This window comes from Oryctolagus cuniculus, chromosome 16 (genome assembly GCF_051225735.1).
Source record: "Oryctolagus cuniculus isolate XC-2025 breed Fujian yellow rabbit chromosome 16, ASM5122573v1, whole genome shotgun sequence".
NCBI lineage: Eukaryota > Metazoa > Chordata > Mammalia > Lagomorpha > Leporidae > Oryctolagus > Oryctolagus cuniculus.
In genome coordinates, this window is record NC_142882.1 from 11,961,075 (window position 1) to 11,982,958 (window position 21,884).

At 39.2% G+C, this 21,884-nt stretch overlaps 1 protein-coding gene across 1 annotated transcript in view; it reads right to left on the reverse strand.

The window, feature by feature from the left end:
- Positions 1 to 754: 754 nt before the first annotated feature.
- The window catches only part of LOC149121478 (vomeronasal type-2 receptor 116-like), a 45,967-nt gene continuing 24,837 nt past the window's right edge, over positions 755 to 21,884 (reverse strand). Inside the window, exons 2-3 of the mRNA XM_089315528.1 lie at positions 15,224 to 15,357; positions 755 to 1,772 (exon numbers count right to left, since the gene is read on the reverse strand). Of these exons, the coding sequence (XP_089171654.1) occupies positions 755 to 1,772; positions 15,224 to 15,357 (1,152 nt within the window). The remainder of the gene's footprint in view (positions 1,773 to 15,223; positions 15,358 to 21,884) is intronic.

The window sequence follows — 21,884 nt, forward strand, 5'->3', positions numbered from 1 at the left end:
TTGCTCCCACACAGAAACATAAAGTGAAAAATAATAGATGATTTTTTTTAAATGATGATGAAATCAGATCAGATAATTGTACAATTATCATGTCTATGTAGATTGAAGCCTTTTGCATCATCCCATAATCAAAGCCTTTGTCCACTAAGCAGCCACTTGCAAACTTGCATGAACTTGGTTCATGCAACCATTCATCTCTTTATTTGCTATGTGTTTACCTACTCTGGACAGTTCCTGGCAATGGAATGAGGTAATATGAGACCTCTTAGATTTAGCTTCTTTAACATGGCATTACATTTTCAATTTATCCAAATCATATCAGATATATGAAAATATTTCTAGACTGCCTTGTATTTTTTGAGAGGAAGATAGAAAAACTGAGAGAAACGGAGAGATGGTTGAGAGACAAACCTTTCAGTGCTTCACCTCACAATGTCTGCAGTGGCTGAGCCTGGATTGAAGACAGAGCAAGGAGCCAGGAAAAAAAATAACTGACAAGGATCCAATAGCTTGAGTTGTTACCACTCACTCAATGGTTTTTTTTTTTTTTTGGGGGGGGAACTGGGGTCAGGAGTCAGAACCAAATTAGTAACTGAGATACTATTATGGAATGCAAGGTCATCTTAATTGCAAAGCCAAATGCCTAACCAACAATGGCTTTTAGTTTTGCTTATCTGACAAAGTTGAAAGGCTACTTCACTTTGGATTTTGCTTACAAATGTAGAAATGTGAAGAAAATCTTGGGAAAAATAATTTAGGGTCTTCTAAAACTACTCTGATTCTTTAAAGCTTTCAAAGAATTTTTATCAGGTTTTATGAGAATAACATAGCATTTGGGGGCAAAGATGCAGCCCAGGAGCCCTGCACTGGAGGCCAAGATGGAGAAGACCTCCACGGCCACCATGACCTTCCCCTTGGTTCTGTGGTAGACAGGAAGAAAGGTCACCCAGACACTGCAGAACACCAGCATGCTGAATGTCAGGAACTTGGCTTCATTGAATGTGTCAGGCAGATTCCTGACTAGGAAAGCCACAGTGAAGCTCGCCAGGGCCAAGGAACCCAGGTAGCCCAGGACACAGTAGAAGGCAGTGACCGAGCCCTTATTGCACACCAGGATGATGTGGTCAGGCTCAGAATGTGCATCTAACTCAATAAATGGAGGAGAAATTCCCAACCAGATGCCACAGAGAGCCAGTTGGATCAAGGAGCAGATGGGAATGATGAAGTTAGAAGCTCCTATTACCAGCAATCGCCTCATTGTTCTTCCAGGTCTCAGAGCTTTGAAGGCCAGAATCACAGTGATGGTCTTGGCCAGCACAGTAGAAACAGCCACTGTGAACACAAGGCCAAATGCTATTTGCTGGAGGAGGCAGGTGGCTGTGTTGGGATGGCCAAGGAAGAGTAAGGAGCAGAGGAAGCACAGGAGGAGGGCGATGAGCAGGATGTAGCTGAGGGTCCTGTTATTGGCCTTGACGATGGGAGTGTTTCGGTGCTTCACAAAGACCCAGAGGACGGCAGCTGTGAGGACAGAGAAGCACAGAGCCATGCAGGCCAGAGCCATCCCCAGAAATTCCTCAAAGCCTAAGAAGGTCACCAGCTTGGGGAGGCAGTGGTTTCTCTCCAGGTTTGGGTACTCATGATCTGCACATGGGATGCACTGCTCTGCATCTGTGGGGAAAAGCAAGATCCACGTTTCCATTTCACAATTTGCTCCTTTTTCCCTGTTCAGGAAAAGGGTCCCTTCTTCAATATCATGTTGAGTCCATCCTGCTCTGATGTATACCAAGAAACACTAAAGGATATTTCTGCACTCCTGACCCAGGGACAATGCTTGACTCCCATAGGAGAAACTGGTTCAAAGAAGCTCCTTTGCACGTGGGGCTCTGTGGTCTCATCCTGTCACTCAGACTTTTTTTCAGTGTTTTAATTTCTATAAAATGGTGAATTTCCTGTAATTCATATGGGCTTGGATTCTTCCAAGCCCTCTTCTCTACAGTCCCCAGTGTCTTTCTCAGGAGAAGCCTTTTGTTCACATGGGTTAGAATATTATTCTGGGGTCATCAGTGTTAAGGTTTTTCTCACTTATCCTCAAATGGAGATGCCCAATATAAATCATGTGTCATTCCTGGGACCGCCATACATTTTTCTCTACTCTAATTCCTACATGGACTCGTCTTGTCAGTATTTCCATATAACTGCTGTGATACTGCGGTTGAATAGAAGAGAATTGTAGCTGTTTGTCTTTATGAGGGTATATGGTAGTAAGTGGTATTTTCATCATGTTACTGAACAACAACTAGGCACTCTTGTTAACCTGAAAGCATGACGTGTTCACCATTTTACCTCCTGTGAACACCACATTGGACACCACATTGTCTCACTTGAAATAATGCACTTCTGCTGCTACAGCATGAGAGAAGTCATTAAGAACAGGCCAGTTGGTGAATATGTCTCTCTTTCAATCATATGTCAAACAAACAAAAATAGGGCCAGTATTCTGGCAAAGCCACCACCGACAATGCCAGCATCTCTTATGGACATTGTTTTGTGTTCCAGTTGATCACTTCCCAATACAGGTCCCTGCTAATTGCCTAGAAAGTACAGCAGAAGATGGCCAAAGTACTTTGAACCCCACACCCATGTGGGAAATGCAAATGAAGCTCCTGGTTCCTGGATTGTGCCTGGTCCAGCCAAGGACACTCTTTCTTTCCATCTGGGTAGTGAACAATTAGATTTTCTCTCTCTCTCTCTCTCTCTCTCTCTCTCTCTCTCTCTCTCTCCATCTCTGAATCTATGATTTTCAAAGTCATTAAGAACCAGTCAGCTGGTAAATCTCTTTCAAACAAATGTCCATTAAATAAACAAAACTAGTGGGGTCAGTGTTTGGCATAGTAGGTAAAGCCATTGCCTGCAATGCTAGCATCCCATATGGACATTGTTTTGTGCTCCAGTTCATAAATTTCCAACCCAGCTTCCTGTGAATAACCTACAGAAAGCAGCAGAAGGTGGTCCAAGTATTTGGGGCCCCCAAATCCATGTGGGAAACTCAAATGAAGCTCCTGGTTCATGACTTCTGCCTGGCCCAGCCCAGGCCATTGTTTTCATCTGGGGCATGAGCAATTCTCTCTCTCTCTCTCTCACTCACTCTTGCTCTCACTCTCTCTCTCTCCTGTTCTCTGAATCTCTGATTTTCAAATAAAATAAATAAATCTTTTCTGAAAAATCAAGAAAATGCTATCAGTAGGGCTACACTTGCAGTAAGAGTCCTACTCAGTTTTTATCCTTGGTGTTCATGCAAGAATACAAGCTTCAGGGACTGAAGTTGTGATGTAGGAGGAAAAGCCACAGCCTGGGATGATGGCATCCCATACAGGCACCAGTTCGTGTCCTGGCTGCTCCTCTTCCAAACCAACTCCATGCCAATGTCCCTGAGAAACCATTATAGGAAGGCCAAATAGGTGGGCCTCTGCAATGCCTGGAAGTAGTTCCTGGTTTCTGGCTTTGGCCAGGCCAAGTTCAGGCCATTGCAGCTATCTGGGGAGTGAAACTACCAGATGGAAGGTCTTCTCTTTCACTTCTCTCTCTCTCTATTAGGCTCTCCCTCTCTCTGTAACTCACATTCAAAGAAATAAACATATTTGGTAAAAAAAAAGGACAGAGTGAAAGAATATAAGCATCTGTAAATATTTGAAGAATTTTCTCTTACAATTCTTTTCAATGTGCATCCTTTACTTTTGATAGAATCTCTAGGTGCTTCTGGCACCCGTATCAGAGATGCACTGGACACACATAGGCAAGTGTACATTGTACAATGAGTCAATGCATGATACTTTAGTTTTCTTTCTTTAACTTAATGCATGTTGAATATTCTCACAAAACTTGAAGTCATTTTTGTTATCTTCTTCATAAAGGGAACTATATAGACCTTATTTGAAGATACTGAAATAAAATATTTCTAGAACTAAGATTATGGGAATTTAAACAACCTTTTGAAAGAATTCAATTTATGATAAAGATATTGACTTGATCAGCATAGCTCTGACTGTTAATGAACAACTTAATACATTATCCCCCTTAGTAGTTTTTTCTGTCTGTTCTACTTAATATGACTGGGTTAATTCTGTAATTAATACACAGTTATTCTTAAGTGTTAAAATTTAACTGAAATGTGATCCCTGTTAAACATAAGAGTGGGAATAAGAGAGGGAAGAGATGCACAATTTGGGACATGCTCAAGCTGACTTGCCCCAAATGGTAGAGTTAGAAACATACCAGGGGAATCCAATTTAATCCCATCAAGGTGGCATGTACCAATGCCATCTCACTAGTCCAAGTGATCAATTTCAGGTCACAATTGATCATAATGAAAGGACTAAGAGTCAAAGGGAGCACATAAACAAGTCTAGTACCTGCTAATACTAACCGATAGAATAAAGGGGAGAGTGATCCAACATGGGGAGCGAGATACTCAGCAGACTCATAGAATGGCAGATGTCCTAAACAACACTCTGGCCTCAGAATCAGCCCTAAAGGCATTCCAATCTGGCTGAAAAGCCCATGAGAGTATTTCAGGCATGGAAAGCCAAGACACTCTGCCAAAAAAAAAAAAAAAAAAGAAAAAAAAAACACTAAATGAAAGATCTCTGTGAGTGAGATCCCAGTGGAAAGAACAGGTCTTCAAAGATGGAGGTACCTTTCTCTGAATGGAGGAGAGAACCTCCACTTTGACTATGACCTTGTCTAAACAAGATAAGAGTCGGAGAACTCAAGGGGCTCATAGCCTTGGAAACTCATGACTGGTGCATAGGGAGATTACTGATGCCATAAACAGGAGTGTCAATTTGTAAAGTCAACAACAGGAGTCACTGTGCACTTACTCCTCATGTAGGATCTCTGTCCTTAATGTGCTGTACATTGAGGCTTAATGCTATAATGAGTACTCAAGCAGTATATTTCACTTTGTGTTTCTATGGGGGTGCAAACTGTTGAAATCTTTACTTAATGTATACTAAACTGATCTTCTGTAAAAAAATAAATAAATAAAAGAAATCATCAATTCCCAACTTGACTCTCACTGGGATTAAACATGACAATAGGTCTGATCTGATTTCATCATCATTTAAAAAATCATCTATTATTTTTCACTTTATGTTTCTGTATGGGAGCAAACTGCTGAAATCTTTACTTAATGTATGCTAAACTGATCTTCTGTATATAAAGCGAATCGAAAATGAATCCTCATGTGAATGGAAGGGGAGAGGGAATGGGAAAGGGGAGGCTTGCGGGTGGGAGGGACGTTATGGGGGGGAAGCCATTGTAATCCATAAGCCGTACTTTGGAAATTTATATTCATTAAATAAAAGTTAAAAAAAGATATTTATTCTACATTGAACAGTGGAACTATTTACCAATGAGACTTAGTACATTTTTACATTTCTCAAAATGATTGACTGTGATATTTAACATTGCTTAAAAGTTGACCTTTTGCAATGGTTTTTGGGGTTACCAAGTTGTATCATTTTTAGGATTTTGTGTCTACATTTCACATTGATTTTCTCTTACTCTATTATATACATCCAAAGGACAAAGTGTTAGCTTTTGTTATGTGTACTGCACACCATGCACAGTGTCAAAGATGTAGCACAGAAAATAACACAGTATTCCCATCACAATTCATGTGAAGTAGCACCCTGCTCGTCAGTTGTGTATGGAAAAGTTTTGATTTGAAGCCCTTTAGATCCAAAGTGAGCCTTAACAAATATAAATATTATATTTCTTGTTTAGACATTAGGTCTCAGATTGAGACAGTCTCCTCCAGGACTGGATGGGAAAGAAGGAAACCAGTGTCAGAGAAGAGCTAGAGAGGATGAGCACTGTCAGACAACAGCTTATACATAATGAGATGGTGATAGTGAGCATACAACAAGGATATGGAAAGAGTGAGTGAAGGTGTGCATGGAGAACAATAGGGCACTCTGATCCCAATGCAAATATTCTTGGTTTCCTTTTTATCAAGAGATAGTTCAGAGGCTGGATTCTCATAGGTCAATTCTAGGGTTTTTACCTGTATGATTGGAAATGTCTCTTTCTGAACAAACAGCACAAGTATAGCAGCAGGCAGGTCTTCCTTCCTGTGGTATTTTCCTGAATCCTGGACCACACCTCTGGCTACACAAAGACTGAGGAGTCTGTGGAGAAAAGAGAATGATGATGATTGCTTTGCACGACATTAGGCACTGTGATAGGATGACTATTTACCTCATCACCCCCAAGGACATCACTGTGTCCTTCCCAATCTTTATCTGTATCTCCTTGATTTTACCTGGACACCCAATTTGGAGTTTCTATGATGCTCGTTAGAGGTTTTTCATCTGTGTAACAAATAATATGAGGGTACCTGATCGCTTAAATTTCATTCATCACCAGATATATGCTTCTGAACATTTCTCTCTTTATTGAAGTGTTTCCTCTGAAATCTTTGCTGTTCAGCTTTTTATTTGATAATTATTTTGAGAATGTGTATGCCTGAGACTATTTGACATGTGTCTTTCCTTAATTGAGTAGATTTTACATGCCAGAAAAATAATATCCAAAAATCAGAATGACTAGGTACACTTCTGAGTAACTACTCAGGAAAAGACAAGCCCACACAGAAAAGATGAGCAAATATTCTAAAACGTAGATTGCCCATTGATCTACTTCTAGACTTCTAGACCCAGGGAGAGAATCAATTCCTAATACACCAATGCATTTGCAGTATAACAAACAATAGTTATAAAATCACCCAAAAAATTGGGTATTTCACAGCTCAGTGATGATAAAATTTTTGATCACAGTTTTGAGGTTCTACTCCAAAGAAAAACTGAACTGATTGGCAAGCACAATGAAAATATAAATAATGGAAATGGTTTCTACAAATAGGTGATGGATAAGTCCACTCATAATTTACTTGTGTTCATACTGCATCAAACATAATTACGACTCTCACCAAAAGATTAAAATATCACTATGCTTATAGATATATATCTAATACATGAAGTTTTTCACATTATATGAATAAAAAGTTGAAATAAAATTTTGGAATTTGTGTAGACATGCATTTAGTAATTTTATGTCTACATATTGATCTCTATCTCTATTCCTTAACATTGCTCTTTCTAGTCACTCAAACTCGGGATGCATAAATATGCCCAGAGTAAAAACATCAATATCTAACACAAACGTGCACTTTTAATATACACTGGCTCCTATATGTGTAAGCACCACCATATCTTTTGAAGCCAAGTTGTGAAATGAGAACTGAATGGTTATTTAAACTTTCACACATTGTATCCTCTCAGACTCTCCTCAGACCCTCTGTATGTATCCAACATTCCACACCTCCTTGAATGCTACAGGCCATTCTATCATTTCTTCATTGAGGTCCAAGCTTTGATCATGTTTACTCTCAGAGGAAAACTCCCCGATTTTAATCAGCAACCGAAATCCAGCAGGAAAGTTCACAATGTTGTGGATATCATAGTGTGCCACACGGTGTCTCATTTCATGGAAGGAAACATCCTCCCCAGCACTGTTGGTAAATTGGATTTCCCTCAGAAGTGGATGAAGCTGGAGGGGAGGCACAATTGGAAAGAGGGAGAACATTCAGATTGGAGGTGGGAGGTGCACACGACTAAGAAATCCTTCTATTCCCTCCTTCTAACATCAGAGAGTGTATTTGCTTTACTTTTGCCTGAATGGTCTCCATATTGTGGGTTCAAGTAAGGGGAATTCTGCCTCTCCCCTATTAGAATGATGGGGAGTATCAGATTCCAAACAGAGAAATCACAGAATGTGTCCCACAGAGTGGCTGACCATGAATGATTGGTTAGAGGTTTAGGAAAGCTCATCTTAGTTCTTCCACATGAGAACAACATGGCTTTATATGTGAAATATCTTGATTGTTGTGATGGTTCCACAGGGTAGTACATTCATGTGCACTTTTAAAAGTTTAACTCATTCCCCAAAAAGGAATTAAATCTGTTCTTTGGCAAAAAGTGGTTTTTGCTGGATACCATTATGCATAGTGAAATATACCCATTCCATAAAAAAAAATATCATATAAGTTTTTTGGTAATATGTACTACATAATATAGATTGGAAAAAAGCACAATGTATAAAAATGAAACTGACATCTCTGGATTTGATTTTTGTTTATCACCCTTGTGTAAATTCCTGTGGAGCAGTGGTATTTCTACATTTCACTTGTGGAACATTATGATTAGTGCAGTATTAAACCTGTGAGTTAATGTAAATTGAAGTTAAAAAGAAAAAGGAAAGGAATTAGAGGAGATTGAGAAAGAAAAGGAAGACACGATGGTTATCTTCTTAGAATTGTATGAATGAATACATGAAATCTGTTCTTTTATATCAGTAAATTTCTCTTTAATTTAACAAAAATTAGGTTGACCTTGTGGTTCAGCAGGTAAAGCTGCTGTCCACAGTGCCCAGCATCCCTGTGAATGCCGGTTCAAATCCCAGTTGTTCTACTGCTGATTCAGTTTTCTGCTAATGTGCCTGGGAAAGCAGCAGATGAGGGTCCCAGTGCTTGGGCCCCTGCACTCATATGGGAGACGTGGTTGAAGCTCCTGCATCCTGGCTTGGCTTGGCCTATTCCAGGTCTTTACAGCCATTGGTGAGTGAATCAGCAGATGCAAGATCTGTTCTCTTTCTCTCTCTATCTCTCCCTCCCAGTAACTCTGATTTTCAAATAATTTTTTAAAGTTTAACAAAACTGAATGAAATATCTGTTGATTTTGGTTAAATGAATTAGAAATCCAAGCATAATTTTTCTTAAAAAACATTTTGCAAAATCTGCTTGTACATCCCTGGCTGCACCTGGTAGTTAAACTTATAAAAATGTGTATGCTGTGTATGTACAGGTCTATTTGTATAGCATTTTCACCTCAATAGAGTTTAACAGAAATATGCATGACTTTTATTTGACTCTCTGCACTTTGACTTTTTTTTTGGGAATAAAGGTACCTTTTGAGATGATAGGGGAAATATTGTATAACCAAAAAGATAATTAAGAATACCCTGATGGTAGTTAGGATCTGAACAGTGTGTACTAGCCCTGACTTTTGGAGTCACTTGATGCCTTTGTGGGATGACCAGTTCTTTAAACAACTGTCATCATATCTTCACTAACTTGAAACAAGAACTTCATAAATATCAATAATCTTATCTTTGTAAACATACTTGGCCAAGATACTTACTTTTCTCATTATGAGGCTACCAAATCACATCTGTCTGTCAACTATTACTGTACATAAACACAGAAGTTACATAGTCAAGTAAACATGCTGATGTCCATTTACATATATGCATATATAGATTATATATTTTATAATATAATATACAATATATATTATATAATATATTAATATATAATTTTTATATATTATATATAGATTATATGTATTTCTACTGTGACATTAAATTTATTTGAAGTGCCAATAAAAACTACAGTGAGATTTCACTCCACCCCACATAGCTTGACTATTATCCAAAATGTGAAAAATAACAAAGTCTGGTGAGGATATGGAAAAGAAGTACCCCAATACGTTGATGATGGGAAAGATTGTAAGCTGGTACAACCATAATGGAAGTTAGTAGAGTGAAACCTCAGAAAACCAATACTAGTTGTAACTTATGGTCCAGCTGTCCACACCTGGGAATGTATTCAAAGGAAATATTCATGTCCTTGTAATGAGCTGTATTAAGATATTTGACAGCTCACAAATTTATATTAATACAGCTCATTACAAGGACAGCTTGTATTCATGTGAAATCAGCACATGAAGGAATCACACATACTCCCATGTTTAAAGCAGCTCAACGCACATTAGCTAAGATGTGGAATCATCTAAATGTCCATCAACTGATGACTGGATGAAGGAAATGTGACATATATACATATATATACATACAAATATATATGTACATATATATATATATATATGCACACACAAGCATATATAGTGGAATGTTACTCAGCCATGAGAAAGAATGAATATTTGACATTTAAAACTGGAGATCATTACATTATATTATATAAGCCAGACATAAAAAATAGTAAGTTTTCTCTTATTTGTGCTAGTTAATGCATAGAGTATAAAATTGTGTGGATGTCAGATCATTGACTATGCAATATTAATACTGCTTCACTGAATCATAGCATGCTAATGACAATATTCTCCTCCTTCACATATTGAAAAAATTGAGTTGGGGATACAGAGCTCCTTAGCGATACTAGTAATACTATAAGCTTGCTGAATTTGGGTGTTGATTATGAGTGTGATGCAAAAACAAAAACTCATTTATCTGTAGACTTATGTGCATTTCTTAGTATATATACTGTTTTTAAATATTTTCAACATGTCCATAGCAGAAAATGTTTTCTGAAATGTTCAATAGTAGATAACAAATCCTCCACACATAGATAACTATTACAGATGTATCCATGCCCACTGAAATGTTAAAGAGCCCACTTTCCAACATGCGTGATCATGCTAGTTTTTTCAAAATGAAAACCTGGTTATGTGGAACTACAATAAACACCTGAGGATGCCAACAGGTGTTCAGTGCATGTCCTGTTCTGGGAGATGTTTACCTGCCATGGAAGAATCCTAGGTTGAGCTGCATCTCCTGGAGATCCCTTTTCTATTTGCTCTGAAAGCATCTTATGGAGGGCATGGGCCACTGCATACACAGCATTGTAGATGAAATAGCTGGAGTCAGATATGGTCAGCATGTCAATGTGTCCTGGGAAAAACTCAAAGGAAGCATTTGGTGGGCAGACTCCAATTGTTCTGCAGTGTGACCCAGGAGGTAAGCAGTGAAGAGCATGAAGCCATAGTTGACTGAGGAAGAAATCTTCTGGGTAGTGGGAAGGGTCCACTGTCTTGACAAAGTGGTTGAGGCCAGGGATTTCCCCCTTGTGATGTGAAAATGAGAAGCCTCCATGGAAAGAGTGCAGTATATGATGTGTCTCATGCACAACAATCTCCCACTTTGCAGCCATGATCCACACTTTCCCCAGGGTTAAATAGTATTTGCTTAGAAATTCCATGGTATAGAGACTCCTCGCATCACCATACAGAATATGCACATTTGCTGATGAAATGTGAAGATCAGCTAAGAAAGACATGTGAGTGTTTTCATACCTTTTCTTAGTGTCAGGGAGCTTTAATACATAGGCCAAGCAAACACCTTTCTTTACCATCTCGGCTAAAATATCCTGAAGGAACTGCTCTCCTTTCAGATCATTAGATACAAAGATTGCCACCCAAATCCAGCCAAAATGGAGCAGCAATGAGAGCATTCCGCAGGCCAGAGAGCTGTCACTTGTGGCCATCTGATAGAGCGATGGAAACTTGTCTCTCTCACTTAGCATGGGATCAAAGGGACCATATGTGATCTGAATGGAAAGAAAACAATCATGATCTGACTTTTGTGGGTAAAGAAGGTCAATTTCTATCAACTGGGCTCAGAGAAACCCATGCTTCAATGCCTATTGCTTTCAGGAGGAGAAATACATATCCTCATTCATAGCATGAAAGAAAATGTGTAAGACACCCATATATCTTCCTATTCATCCAAGGGAAGAAGAGTACATGGATTTTGGACCAGGACATTGGACTTCCCCACTTCTCACCCCATTTCACATGTGGAGAGCAGCCCACACTGCAACTGATGTTAAATGTTACCTCTGAGACAAACAACCCCTTACTCTGTTAATCACTTCATAGTTTGAATTACATATGTTTTCACAGCATAACCTATATTGCCTTGAAGGATACATTCACCTACCACCTCTGAGTTTTGGTGAAGTTGCTTTTCAGACCAGAATCTTCCTATGCTATTCCAGTCTAGCTTGATATTAATCTGTGCAGATTGCTACCTGTTTGAAGTGGGTCTCTTTCAGAATCCTGAAACCGTGAATTCAGACCCTTGGAGGAAGCTTGATCGAATTCTTTAATTGGTTCCTGAGACTTTCTTATGAGATTTCAATTGAGTGCTAGTCCCTCATTCTCACCACAGAGCGTCAGCACCAGCACCATAGTGGGTATTTGATGACTCAACTAGTGAATGTGTGTACACTGTCTTCCTCTCTTTGTTTCTCAGTCTATCAACCACACTCTAAGATTAAATCACTGTGCTGACATGGAAAGTGATCTGGGAGCCCTGTGAATGAATCTGCTGAATGTGATGAAGTCAGGATTGGGATAGGGAGAGGGTAAAATCTCACCTAAATGCAACTCAGCATCAAACACTCTTTGATGATCATTGGGACTCTCATGTTCCTCATATGCTCCAAATGAAAGTACAGGCCGATGACTTATATACCCATGTCTAACATGGAGTCATCATAGGACATGTCTGTGCTATGGGTATTTCCTGTGAGTAGTCAACAATCAACATTCCCAGCAGGTGGGGATGGATACATTGGCCCAAGCTGGATCTGGGTGGAGGCTCTCAGCTTCCACTGCTCCTTCCCTTTCTCACAGCCAAAAGAGATCTCTGGAGATCTCTTTCAACTAACAGTGGTATATGTCACGTGGCTTCCAATGACCCTTGCTTCAGATGTGGCTGATCTGGTGGCAGATGGAAATATTTCTCACCAGAATTCACAACCCATTTACCTGTGGGGTTTTGTACAGCTCCAACATCATTCCAATTTCAGCCGAAAATGCTGATGTGGTTCCAGCAATGATGGCAACTGTCTTGCCTTGTGTTTGGCAGGTGTAGTTAGGGATGAGATGATGCTTTCCAGTCAGCCAGTGCAGAGTGCTCCTCAGGGTGAACTTACCACTGGTAACAGAATTGTAGAGCTGGAAACCCAGGGTCAGGTTGGGGAGGAGCTGAGGCTCCTTATTGATCTCCTGGATGGCAAAATGGAAGGCCAGCACATATTGGTAGTTCTTCCACAGCCACCTAAAGAGAGGGGCAGTATCAGGGAGAAGGGAGAGACCATGGAATTCAGAGCAACAACACAGCCATGCCCTGAGGCAGCAATGGTCAGACTCAGGCTGCCACTCTGGGGTGCCTCAGCTCTGGCACATGGAGGAGGTGTAAGTGAGATTCTAAGGGCTCTAGAAGATCATGGAATGGCCCTTGGACTCCTCTGAAGCAAACTGTGCCGATGATCACACTCACCTTCCCGAACCCTTCAGGAAAGCCTTGATGTGCCCCAACATGGGATTTCACTTCTACATAGGGATGGTACCCAAGAGGCAAACATCTCTATTTTCAGCAACTTCTAAAATAGTTTAACACCATCTGACTTGTCAGGTATATTAGCATTTGGGAGCACCTCTAATCTATTCACCAAGGCCATTTTCATGAGTCTTTTCTGTAATTTCCCTCTTAATATACCAACACTCACAGAAGCAATTTTGTTCAAATATATTTGCCTTGAAAATGAGCATTTTATTCAGAAGGTCAAATTCTCAGAAGATTTACGAGGTTCACTTTATTTTTATTCATTGTTTTCCTTATGCACTGAAATGTCTTTTAACATTTCACTTTTTATTCCTGAACATTCTCTGCATGTTTCTATAAAGCTTAAGCAAAATTATGAGTTCTTGGGATTTAGCAATGGCTCTCAAATGTTACCTGTCCAAGAGTGTGGATGTTTTGTTTTCACACAATGGATATCTTTGCTTCTCTTCTTGGAATTTTCTTTCTTATTTTTACAATTCATCCATAATTTGAATGTCAAGCAAACACATACTTGTCAATAGATTATGTGGGATTTAATAAATTTATGCAATCATCTGTTGTTTAGGTGCATTGATTCATGTGTTTAAATGCTGAGCTTAACAGATTGTCATTTCAATATGCGTTCAATTCATGACATATGTTTATGCATTTTCTAAAATGCAGTGTTTGATTCAAGGTTAGTACATTTTTTCTCAAATTTCACACAATTTTGTATTATACTTACATACAGAATTTGAAAGTTTATTTTTCCATAAAAATAGTTAAATTTTGTTCCTTATAGTAAAAGGTTGATTCAAAATGTTTACCTCAGAAACAATGTTTATTTCTTATACATTAAGTAGACCTATCAAAAAATATGCTACTGAAGACTGTTCAATACTAAGTTTTACTTACTTGAATGGAAATTCAGAGCATTCAATTGAAATATTTCTTGCTTTTAATCATTTTGCATAATTGCAATTATCATCATCTTGTGCAATTTTATTCACTGCTGGGTTACTTACAGTACTTGCTGTCAGCTGCAAGCTGACAAATTTACTTCTTCTATCCCTGAGTACAAGGTTGCCAGCTCTTAAGTTCTGACCTGCACATTCATTTCAGGACTCTTGGAGGCTGATCAGGAAGTAAGATCAATAAAGTACATACAAAATGTCCATCTCACACTCTGTGCAGGAGTGGAGAGCAAGCAGAAAATGGAAAGGGAAGGTTGTGAATGGTGAAAGAAGGGAAAAAACTCCAGCCTTCATTGATCTGCAATCCTGAAACTTCTGTATATGTTCTTTTTTGGAAAATTCTCAAGTGCAATTAACCACTCACAGAAACAAGCACACTCTCACAGTCTGAACCACAGTTGACACATAACTCAATGTGGCACTTACCAATCTATCTCCATTTTATCCTTTGGCCTGGATAAAAAAGATAACAGGATCATGTCTGATTCTGGTTCTAGAAAGTAAAGGGGGAAAAACCCACCCAGTACCAGGTCTCCATCTCTGTAGACACTTGGTCTCATGGAATTATAACAGTTCCTGGGAGGTATCTCCTGTGAACTGTTTGAAAAATTCAGGAGTAGGTTGAGAAACATCATAGAAAATAGCATGTCAAGTCAACCCACCATAAAGTTAAAGGCCCAAATCCCTGTTGATATTAGGTGAAAACGGCCTGGATTATATCTGCTATCTCAGCTCCCTGAAGGGAGAATAGAGCTCTGTGTAGGGCACAGCTGATCCCAGTATAGCTGTATGTTCTCAATCAGTGGACAGTGTGTGCTAGTTTACTGAGTCACACAGGGACACAGCTAGAATCACAAGGAAGACATTTCAAAGGGAGTCACAGGGCTGAGGCCTTGCCTTAATGTCCCTGTGATCAGATCAGCTCTGGCTTCTATATATTTCCATTGCTTCATTTCTGTCCCATCCGGGAACTCAGGGCATCATCCCGCCCTGAGGCCAAGTACCTGCCACTCTCCATTAGGAGGAAAAACAGTTTTGGAAAAACATGCTTTGGACTCTCATTCCTCCCTAGGGCATTGCCAGGATAGAGCTCTGTAAATCTGCGTGCACAGGGGCCAAGAGTTGTTAGGTCAGTTAACTGTTTTGAGGGATTTGGCAATTGTAGAAATAATTAGTTTGGGAAATAAAAAAATTCAGTTTCATCATGTCACAAAATCCTTTATCAAGAAGGTAAAAGAGGCCGGTGCCGAAGCTCACTAGGCTAATCCTCCACCTTGCGGTGCCGGTACACTGGGTTCTAGTCCTGGTTGGGGTGCCGGATTCTGTCCTGGTAGCCCCTCTTCCAGTCCAGCTCTCTGCTATGGCCTGGGAGTGCAGTTGAGGATGGCCCAAGTGCTTGTGCCCTGCACCCCATGGGAGACCAGGAGGAGCACCTGGCTCCTGCCTTCGGATCAGTGCGGTGTGCTGGCTGCGGTGGCCATTGGAGGGTGAACCAACGGCAAAGGAAGACCTTTCTCTCTGTCTCTGTCTCTCTCTCTCTCTTTCTTACTGTCCACTCTGCCTATCAAAAAAAAAAAAGGTGAAAGGTCACCTTCACCACTGATGACCCTATGTGTACCTCCAGGAAGTCTCTTCATGGCTGTGCCTAACATCTCTCCCAGTCCTGTAGTACTCTAATGGAGAAATAGGCTTCATAAATTGGAAATAGTATGTACATCCAGAGAAGGGCAGTAGTTCATCCATGCACTTACCCTTTTACATCATCTTGTGTAATCTAATTGTCTTTGTAGTATATCAAAATACAGTAAAGATGCTCACCATATATAATTAAGCCTTTCAGAATGTATACAGGAATATATATAGCATCTGTGTGTGTGCATGCGTGTGTGTGTGTGTGCTTGTTTCTTCTTAATTTGCTTATAACACATAATTAGCTTTGTTCTTAATATTCTCTCCACTGCTGATAGAAAGTTGCACATTTGAAAGACATTTGCTGATGACTTGTGTGAGGAACATCATATTTAACGCATACATGTGAAATAAGAATTGAATGCATATTTAAAATTTCACACGTCATCTATTCTCACCTCCCTCTTTTTCGAATTCTACTCATGGAACGACACCTCCTTGAATGCAGTAGGCCTTTCTATCTGTCTGCATGGATGACCAAGCCTTGGTCATGTGCACTCTTGTAGGGAAACTCCAATTTGAGCCAACAACCCAAGACCCAGAGGAAAGTCCACACACTATGGATATTGGGGTGTGCTATATGGTGACTTGATGATTGGGAAATTTTTCAACCCCAGCACTGTTTGTAAGTGGGCTTTTCCTTGGAAGTTGCTGAAGCTGTACAATAGGCATAATTGGAAAGAGAGAGAGCACTCAAATGAGAGGTGGGAGGTGCATGTGTACTCAGCAGTCCTTATTTTTTCCTCAACATCCCTATCCCCAGTGCTTCTTTTTGGTAGAAATTAGTTTTTGTGGACAGCATGTCATAGGTTCAAATGATGAGAAATTTTTTTCTATGAACCCTTCCACCAAATTGAGAATTTTCTTAACACACTCAAGATAGGTGTATGATGTAGTTCAAGGTTGGCTAGGGTATGGGCACTTTGGAACTCATCCCAAAGATTCGGCTACAACTGTGTGGAAGCTAAACCTAGTTCTTCAATAACATAAGCAAAACATGGGTGGACAGGTCACTATGATTTTGTGTAGGTCAAACAAAAAGTGGTAGGTTTATTTAAAATTCTATGTAAGTTCAACAAATGAAATCCAAGCTCAATTTTGGTTCAACAAATACAAATTGATCCATAGACTTTTCAGAATTCACAAGTTCTCCTTAAAGACACCTTGTGTTATCTGGTAGGCTCAAAGTTACAAAAATGTGCACATTCTATAAATTTAAACCTATGTATACATACTGCTTATGTTATGTTCTATCTCTACCCTTGGACTACTTTATGAGACTGTGATTTTCCTTTGAAATTAAGGATCAGTGTGTGACCAAAAAGAAAGCTTCCAAATCTCCACACGATATTGCAACTATTCATAGTCTGAGCTAAACCTTATCTTCTGGGCTTATGATGCCTAATATAAGGCATATTAGGCATACATCTTTGAGACCCTTTGACAAATTCACTGTAAATTATTCCAAGTTACTAACTGTAAATAAGAACACAGACTATTTCAAGAACTCTTACTAAAAGTTAAAAAAAATGAATTAGGTGGTGAAATAAACTCTCTGAGATTTTTCTTACATATGGTTATTTGCCTTTTTCCTAGACTTCAATCTCTTCAACTAATTTAATCTTTTTGTCCCATGAGTTAATAAATATAAGTTTGGGTTCAGATAATATAGTAGTAAAATCCAGAGAAATCCAGCTATAATTCAGGAAGAAAAGGCATCCTCAGTATCTAGTGATATTGCTTTCAAGAGGAGCATAAGAGTTTCTTCTGCAAATGTGCACATGCTACACAGTGATGTAGAGTCTTGTCAGTGTATACATTGTAGAAAAATGCTTCTTCATGTGGGGAAGGTGTGGATCATGGCAGCAACGTGGGGCATGGTTGTGGATGAGGCCATCCCCATGCTGCACTCTGTCATTCTGGACATAGAGAAGATGACATTTCACATGCACATTGCTTTAAGGAGAATGACTTTTGCTCACAGAAGGAATGAAAATAGGCAAGATACCCAGAGGCTCTATGCTTTGAAATTTCTGGACACATGCACCTACCTTAATTGAACCAGGAAGACTTAGAAAACCTAAACAGACCCATAACTGAGACAGAAATTGATACAATAATAAGGGCCCTCCCATCTAAACAAAGCCCAGGACCAGATGGATTCACTGCTGAATTCTACCAGACATTTAAAGAAGAACTAACTCCAATTCTCCTCAAACTACAGAACAATCGAAAAAGAGGGGATCCTCCCAAATTCTTTCTATGAAGCCAGCATCACCTTAATTCCTAAGCCAGAAAATGATGCAGCATTGAAGGAGAATTACAGACCAATATCCCTGATGAACCTAGATGCAAAAATCCTCAATAAAATTCTTGCCAATAGAATGCAACAACACATCAGAAAGATCATCCACCCAGACCAGGTGGTATTTATCCCTGGTATGCAGGGATGGTTCAATATTTGCAAATCAATCAATACACCACATTAACAGACTGCAGAAGAAAAAAACATGTGAATATCTCAATAAAGGCAGAGAAAGCATTCAAAAAAAATACAACACCCTTTCATGATGAAAACTCTAAGCAAACTGGATATGGAAGGAACATTCCTCAATGCAATCAAAGCAATTTATAAAAACCCATGGCCAGCATCCTATTGAATGGGGTAAAGTTGGAAGCTGAGATTTGGTACCAGAGAGAGATGCCCACTCTCACCACTGCTATTCAATATAGTTATGGAAATTTTAGCCAGAGCCATCAGGCAAGAAAAAGAAATGAAAGGGATAAAAATTGGGAAGGAAGAACTCAAACTATTCCTCTTTGCAGATGATATGATTCATTATTAGGGGACCCAAAGAACTCTATTAAGAGACTATTGGCACTCATAGAAGAGTTGGGCAAAGTAGCAGGATATAAAAGCAATGTGCAAAAATCAACAGCCTTTGTATACACAGGCAATGCCACAGCTGAGAAAGAACTGCTAAGATCAATCCCATTCACAATAGCTACAAAAACAATCAAATACCTTGGAATAAACATAACCAAGGACGTTAAAGATCTCTATGATGAGAATTACGGAATCTTAAAGAAAGAAATAGAAGAAGATTCCAAAAAATGGAAAAATCTTCCATGCTCATGGATTGGAAGAATCAATATTATCAAAATGTCCATTCTCCCAAAAGCAATTTACAGATTCAATGCGATACCAATCAAGATACCAAAGACATTCTTCACAGATCTAGAAAAAATGATGCTGAAATTAATATGTAGCCACAGGAGACCTTCAATAGCTAAAGCAATCTTGTACAACAAAAACAAAGCCGGAGGCATCACAATACCAGATTTCAGGACATACTACAGGGCAGTTGTAATCAAAACAGCATGGTACTGGTACAGAAACAGATGGATAGACCAATGGAACAGAATAGAAACACCAGAAATCAATCCAAACAACTACAGCCAACTTATATTTGATCAAGGATCTAAAACCAATCCCTGTAGTAAGGACAGTCTATTCAATAAATGGTGCTGGGAAAACTGGATTTCCACGTGCAGAAGCATGAAGCAAGACCCCTACCTTTCACCTTACAGAAAATTCCACTCAACATGGATTAAAGACCTAAATCTATGACCCGACACCATCAAATTATTAGAGAGCATTGGAGAAACTCTGCAAGATATAGGCACAGGGAAATACTTCTTGGAAAAAAACCAGGAGGCCCAGGCAATGAAAGCCAATATTAACTATTGGAATTGCATCAAATTGAGAAGTTCCTGTACTTCAAAAGAAACAGGGAAGTGAAGAGGCAACCGACAGAATGGGAAAAAATATTTGCAAACTATGCTATAGATAACGGATGAATAAAAAGAATCTACAAAGAAATCAAGAAACTCCACAACAACAAAACAAACAACCCACTTGAGAGATGGTTCAAGGACATCAGTAGACATTTTTCAAAAGAGGAAATTTAAATGGCTAACAGGCACATGAAAAAATGTCCAAGATCACTAGCAATGGGGGAAATGCAAATGAAAACCACAATGAGGTTTCACCTCACTCCAGTTAGAATGGCTCACATACAGAAATCTACCAAGAACAGATGCTACTTAGGATGTGGAGAAAAAGGGACACTAACCCACTGTTGGTGGGAATGCAAACTGGTTAAACCACTATGGAAGTCAGTCTGGAGATTCCTCAGAAAGCTGAATATAACCCTACCATTCAACCCAGCCATCACACTCCTTGGAATTTACTGAAAGGAAATGAAATTGGCAAACAAAAAAGCTGTCTGCACATTAATGTTTATTGCAGCTCACTTCACAATAGATGTGGAACCAACCCAAATGCCCGTCAACAGTAGACTGGATAAAGAAATTATGGGATATGTACTCTACCAAATACTATACAGCATACTATACAATGAAACCCAGTCATTTGCAACAAAATGTAGGAATCTGGAAAACATCATGCTGAGTGAAATAAGCCATCCCAGAGGGACAAATATCATATGTTCTCCCTGATTGGTGACAGCTAACTGAGCACCAACAAGGAAACCTGTTGAAGTGAAAGGGGCACTATGAGAAACAGTGACTTGATCAGCCCTTGTCCTGACTGTTGATGTACAATGTAATACTTTATCCATTTTAGTATTTTTTTTTGTTCTAGTTAACACTAGTGGTTGAACTCTATAATTAGCACACATTTAGTCTTAGGTATTGAAATTTAACTGAAAAGTGATCCCTGTTAAATATAAGAGTAGGAATAAGAGAGGGAGGAGATGTACAATCTGGGATATGCTCAATCGGACTTGCCCCAAATGGTAGAGTTAGAAACTTACCAGGGGATTCCATTACAATCCCATCAAGATTGCATGTACTGAGTCCATCTTACTAGTCCAAGTGATCAATTTCAGTTCACAATTGATCACACTGATAGGTCTAAGAGTCAAAGGGATCACACAAACGAGACTAGTGTCTGCGAATACTAACTGATAGAATAATAAAGGAAGAGAATGATCCAACATGAGAAGTGGGTTACACAGCAGACTCATAGAATGGCAGATGTCCTAAACAGCACTCTAGCCTCAGAATCAACCCTTAAGGCATTCAGATCTGGCTGAAGATCCCATGAGAGTATTACAGGCATGGAAAGGCAAGACACTCTGGCAAAAAAAAAAAAAAAAAAAAAAAAAAAAAAAAAAAAAAAAAAAAAAAAAACAAACCTAAATGAAAGATCTCTGCAAGTGGGATCCCATTGGAAAAAAACAGTGCCATCAAAGAAGGAGGCACCTTTCTCTGAAGGGAGGAGAAAACTTCCACTTTGACTATGACCTTGTCTAAATAAGATCGAAGTTGGCGAACTCAAAAGGCTTCCATAGCCTTGGCAACTCTTGACTAGATCCTAGGGAGATTACTGACGCCATAAACAAGAGTGTCAAATTGTTAAGTCAACAACCGGAGTCACTGTGTAATTCCTCCTCATGTGGGATCTCCATCCTTAATGTGTTTTCCACTGTGAATTAATGCTATAACTGTACTGAAAGAGTATTTTCACTTTATGTTCTGTGTGGGTGCAAACTGATAAAATCTTTACTTAATATATACTAAATCGATCTGTATATAAAGATAATTGAAAATGAATCTTGATTTGAATGGAATGGATAGGGAGCGGGAGATGGGAGGGGTGCAAGTGGGAGCAAAGGTATGGGGGGGAGCCATTGTAATCCACAAACTGTATATTGGAAATTTATATTTACTAAATAAAAGTTTTAAAAAATAGTAAGTTTGCCCTTCCATTTTCCCAAAGATATTTCTAATATATGCTTTGAACTTCCTGTGATCTTTTCCTGGGATGTGTTCTTCCTTGACCTTCTTTCATACTGATGGCTGTGTTTCTGTGTGTAATACATCTTTAAGCATCTTTTGCAGGGCTGGACGAGTGGTGACATATTCTTTCAATTTGTTTGCTATGAAAGG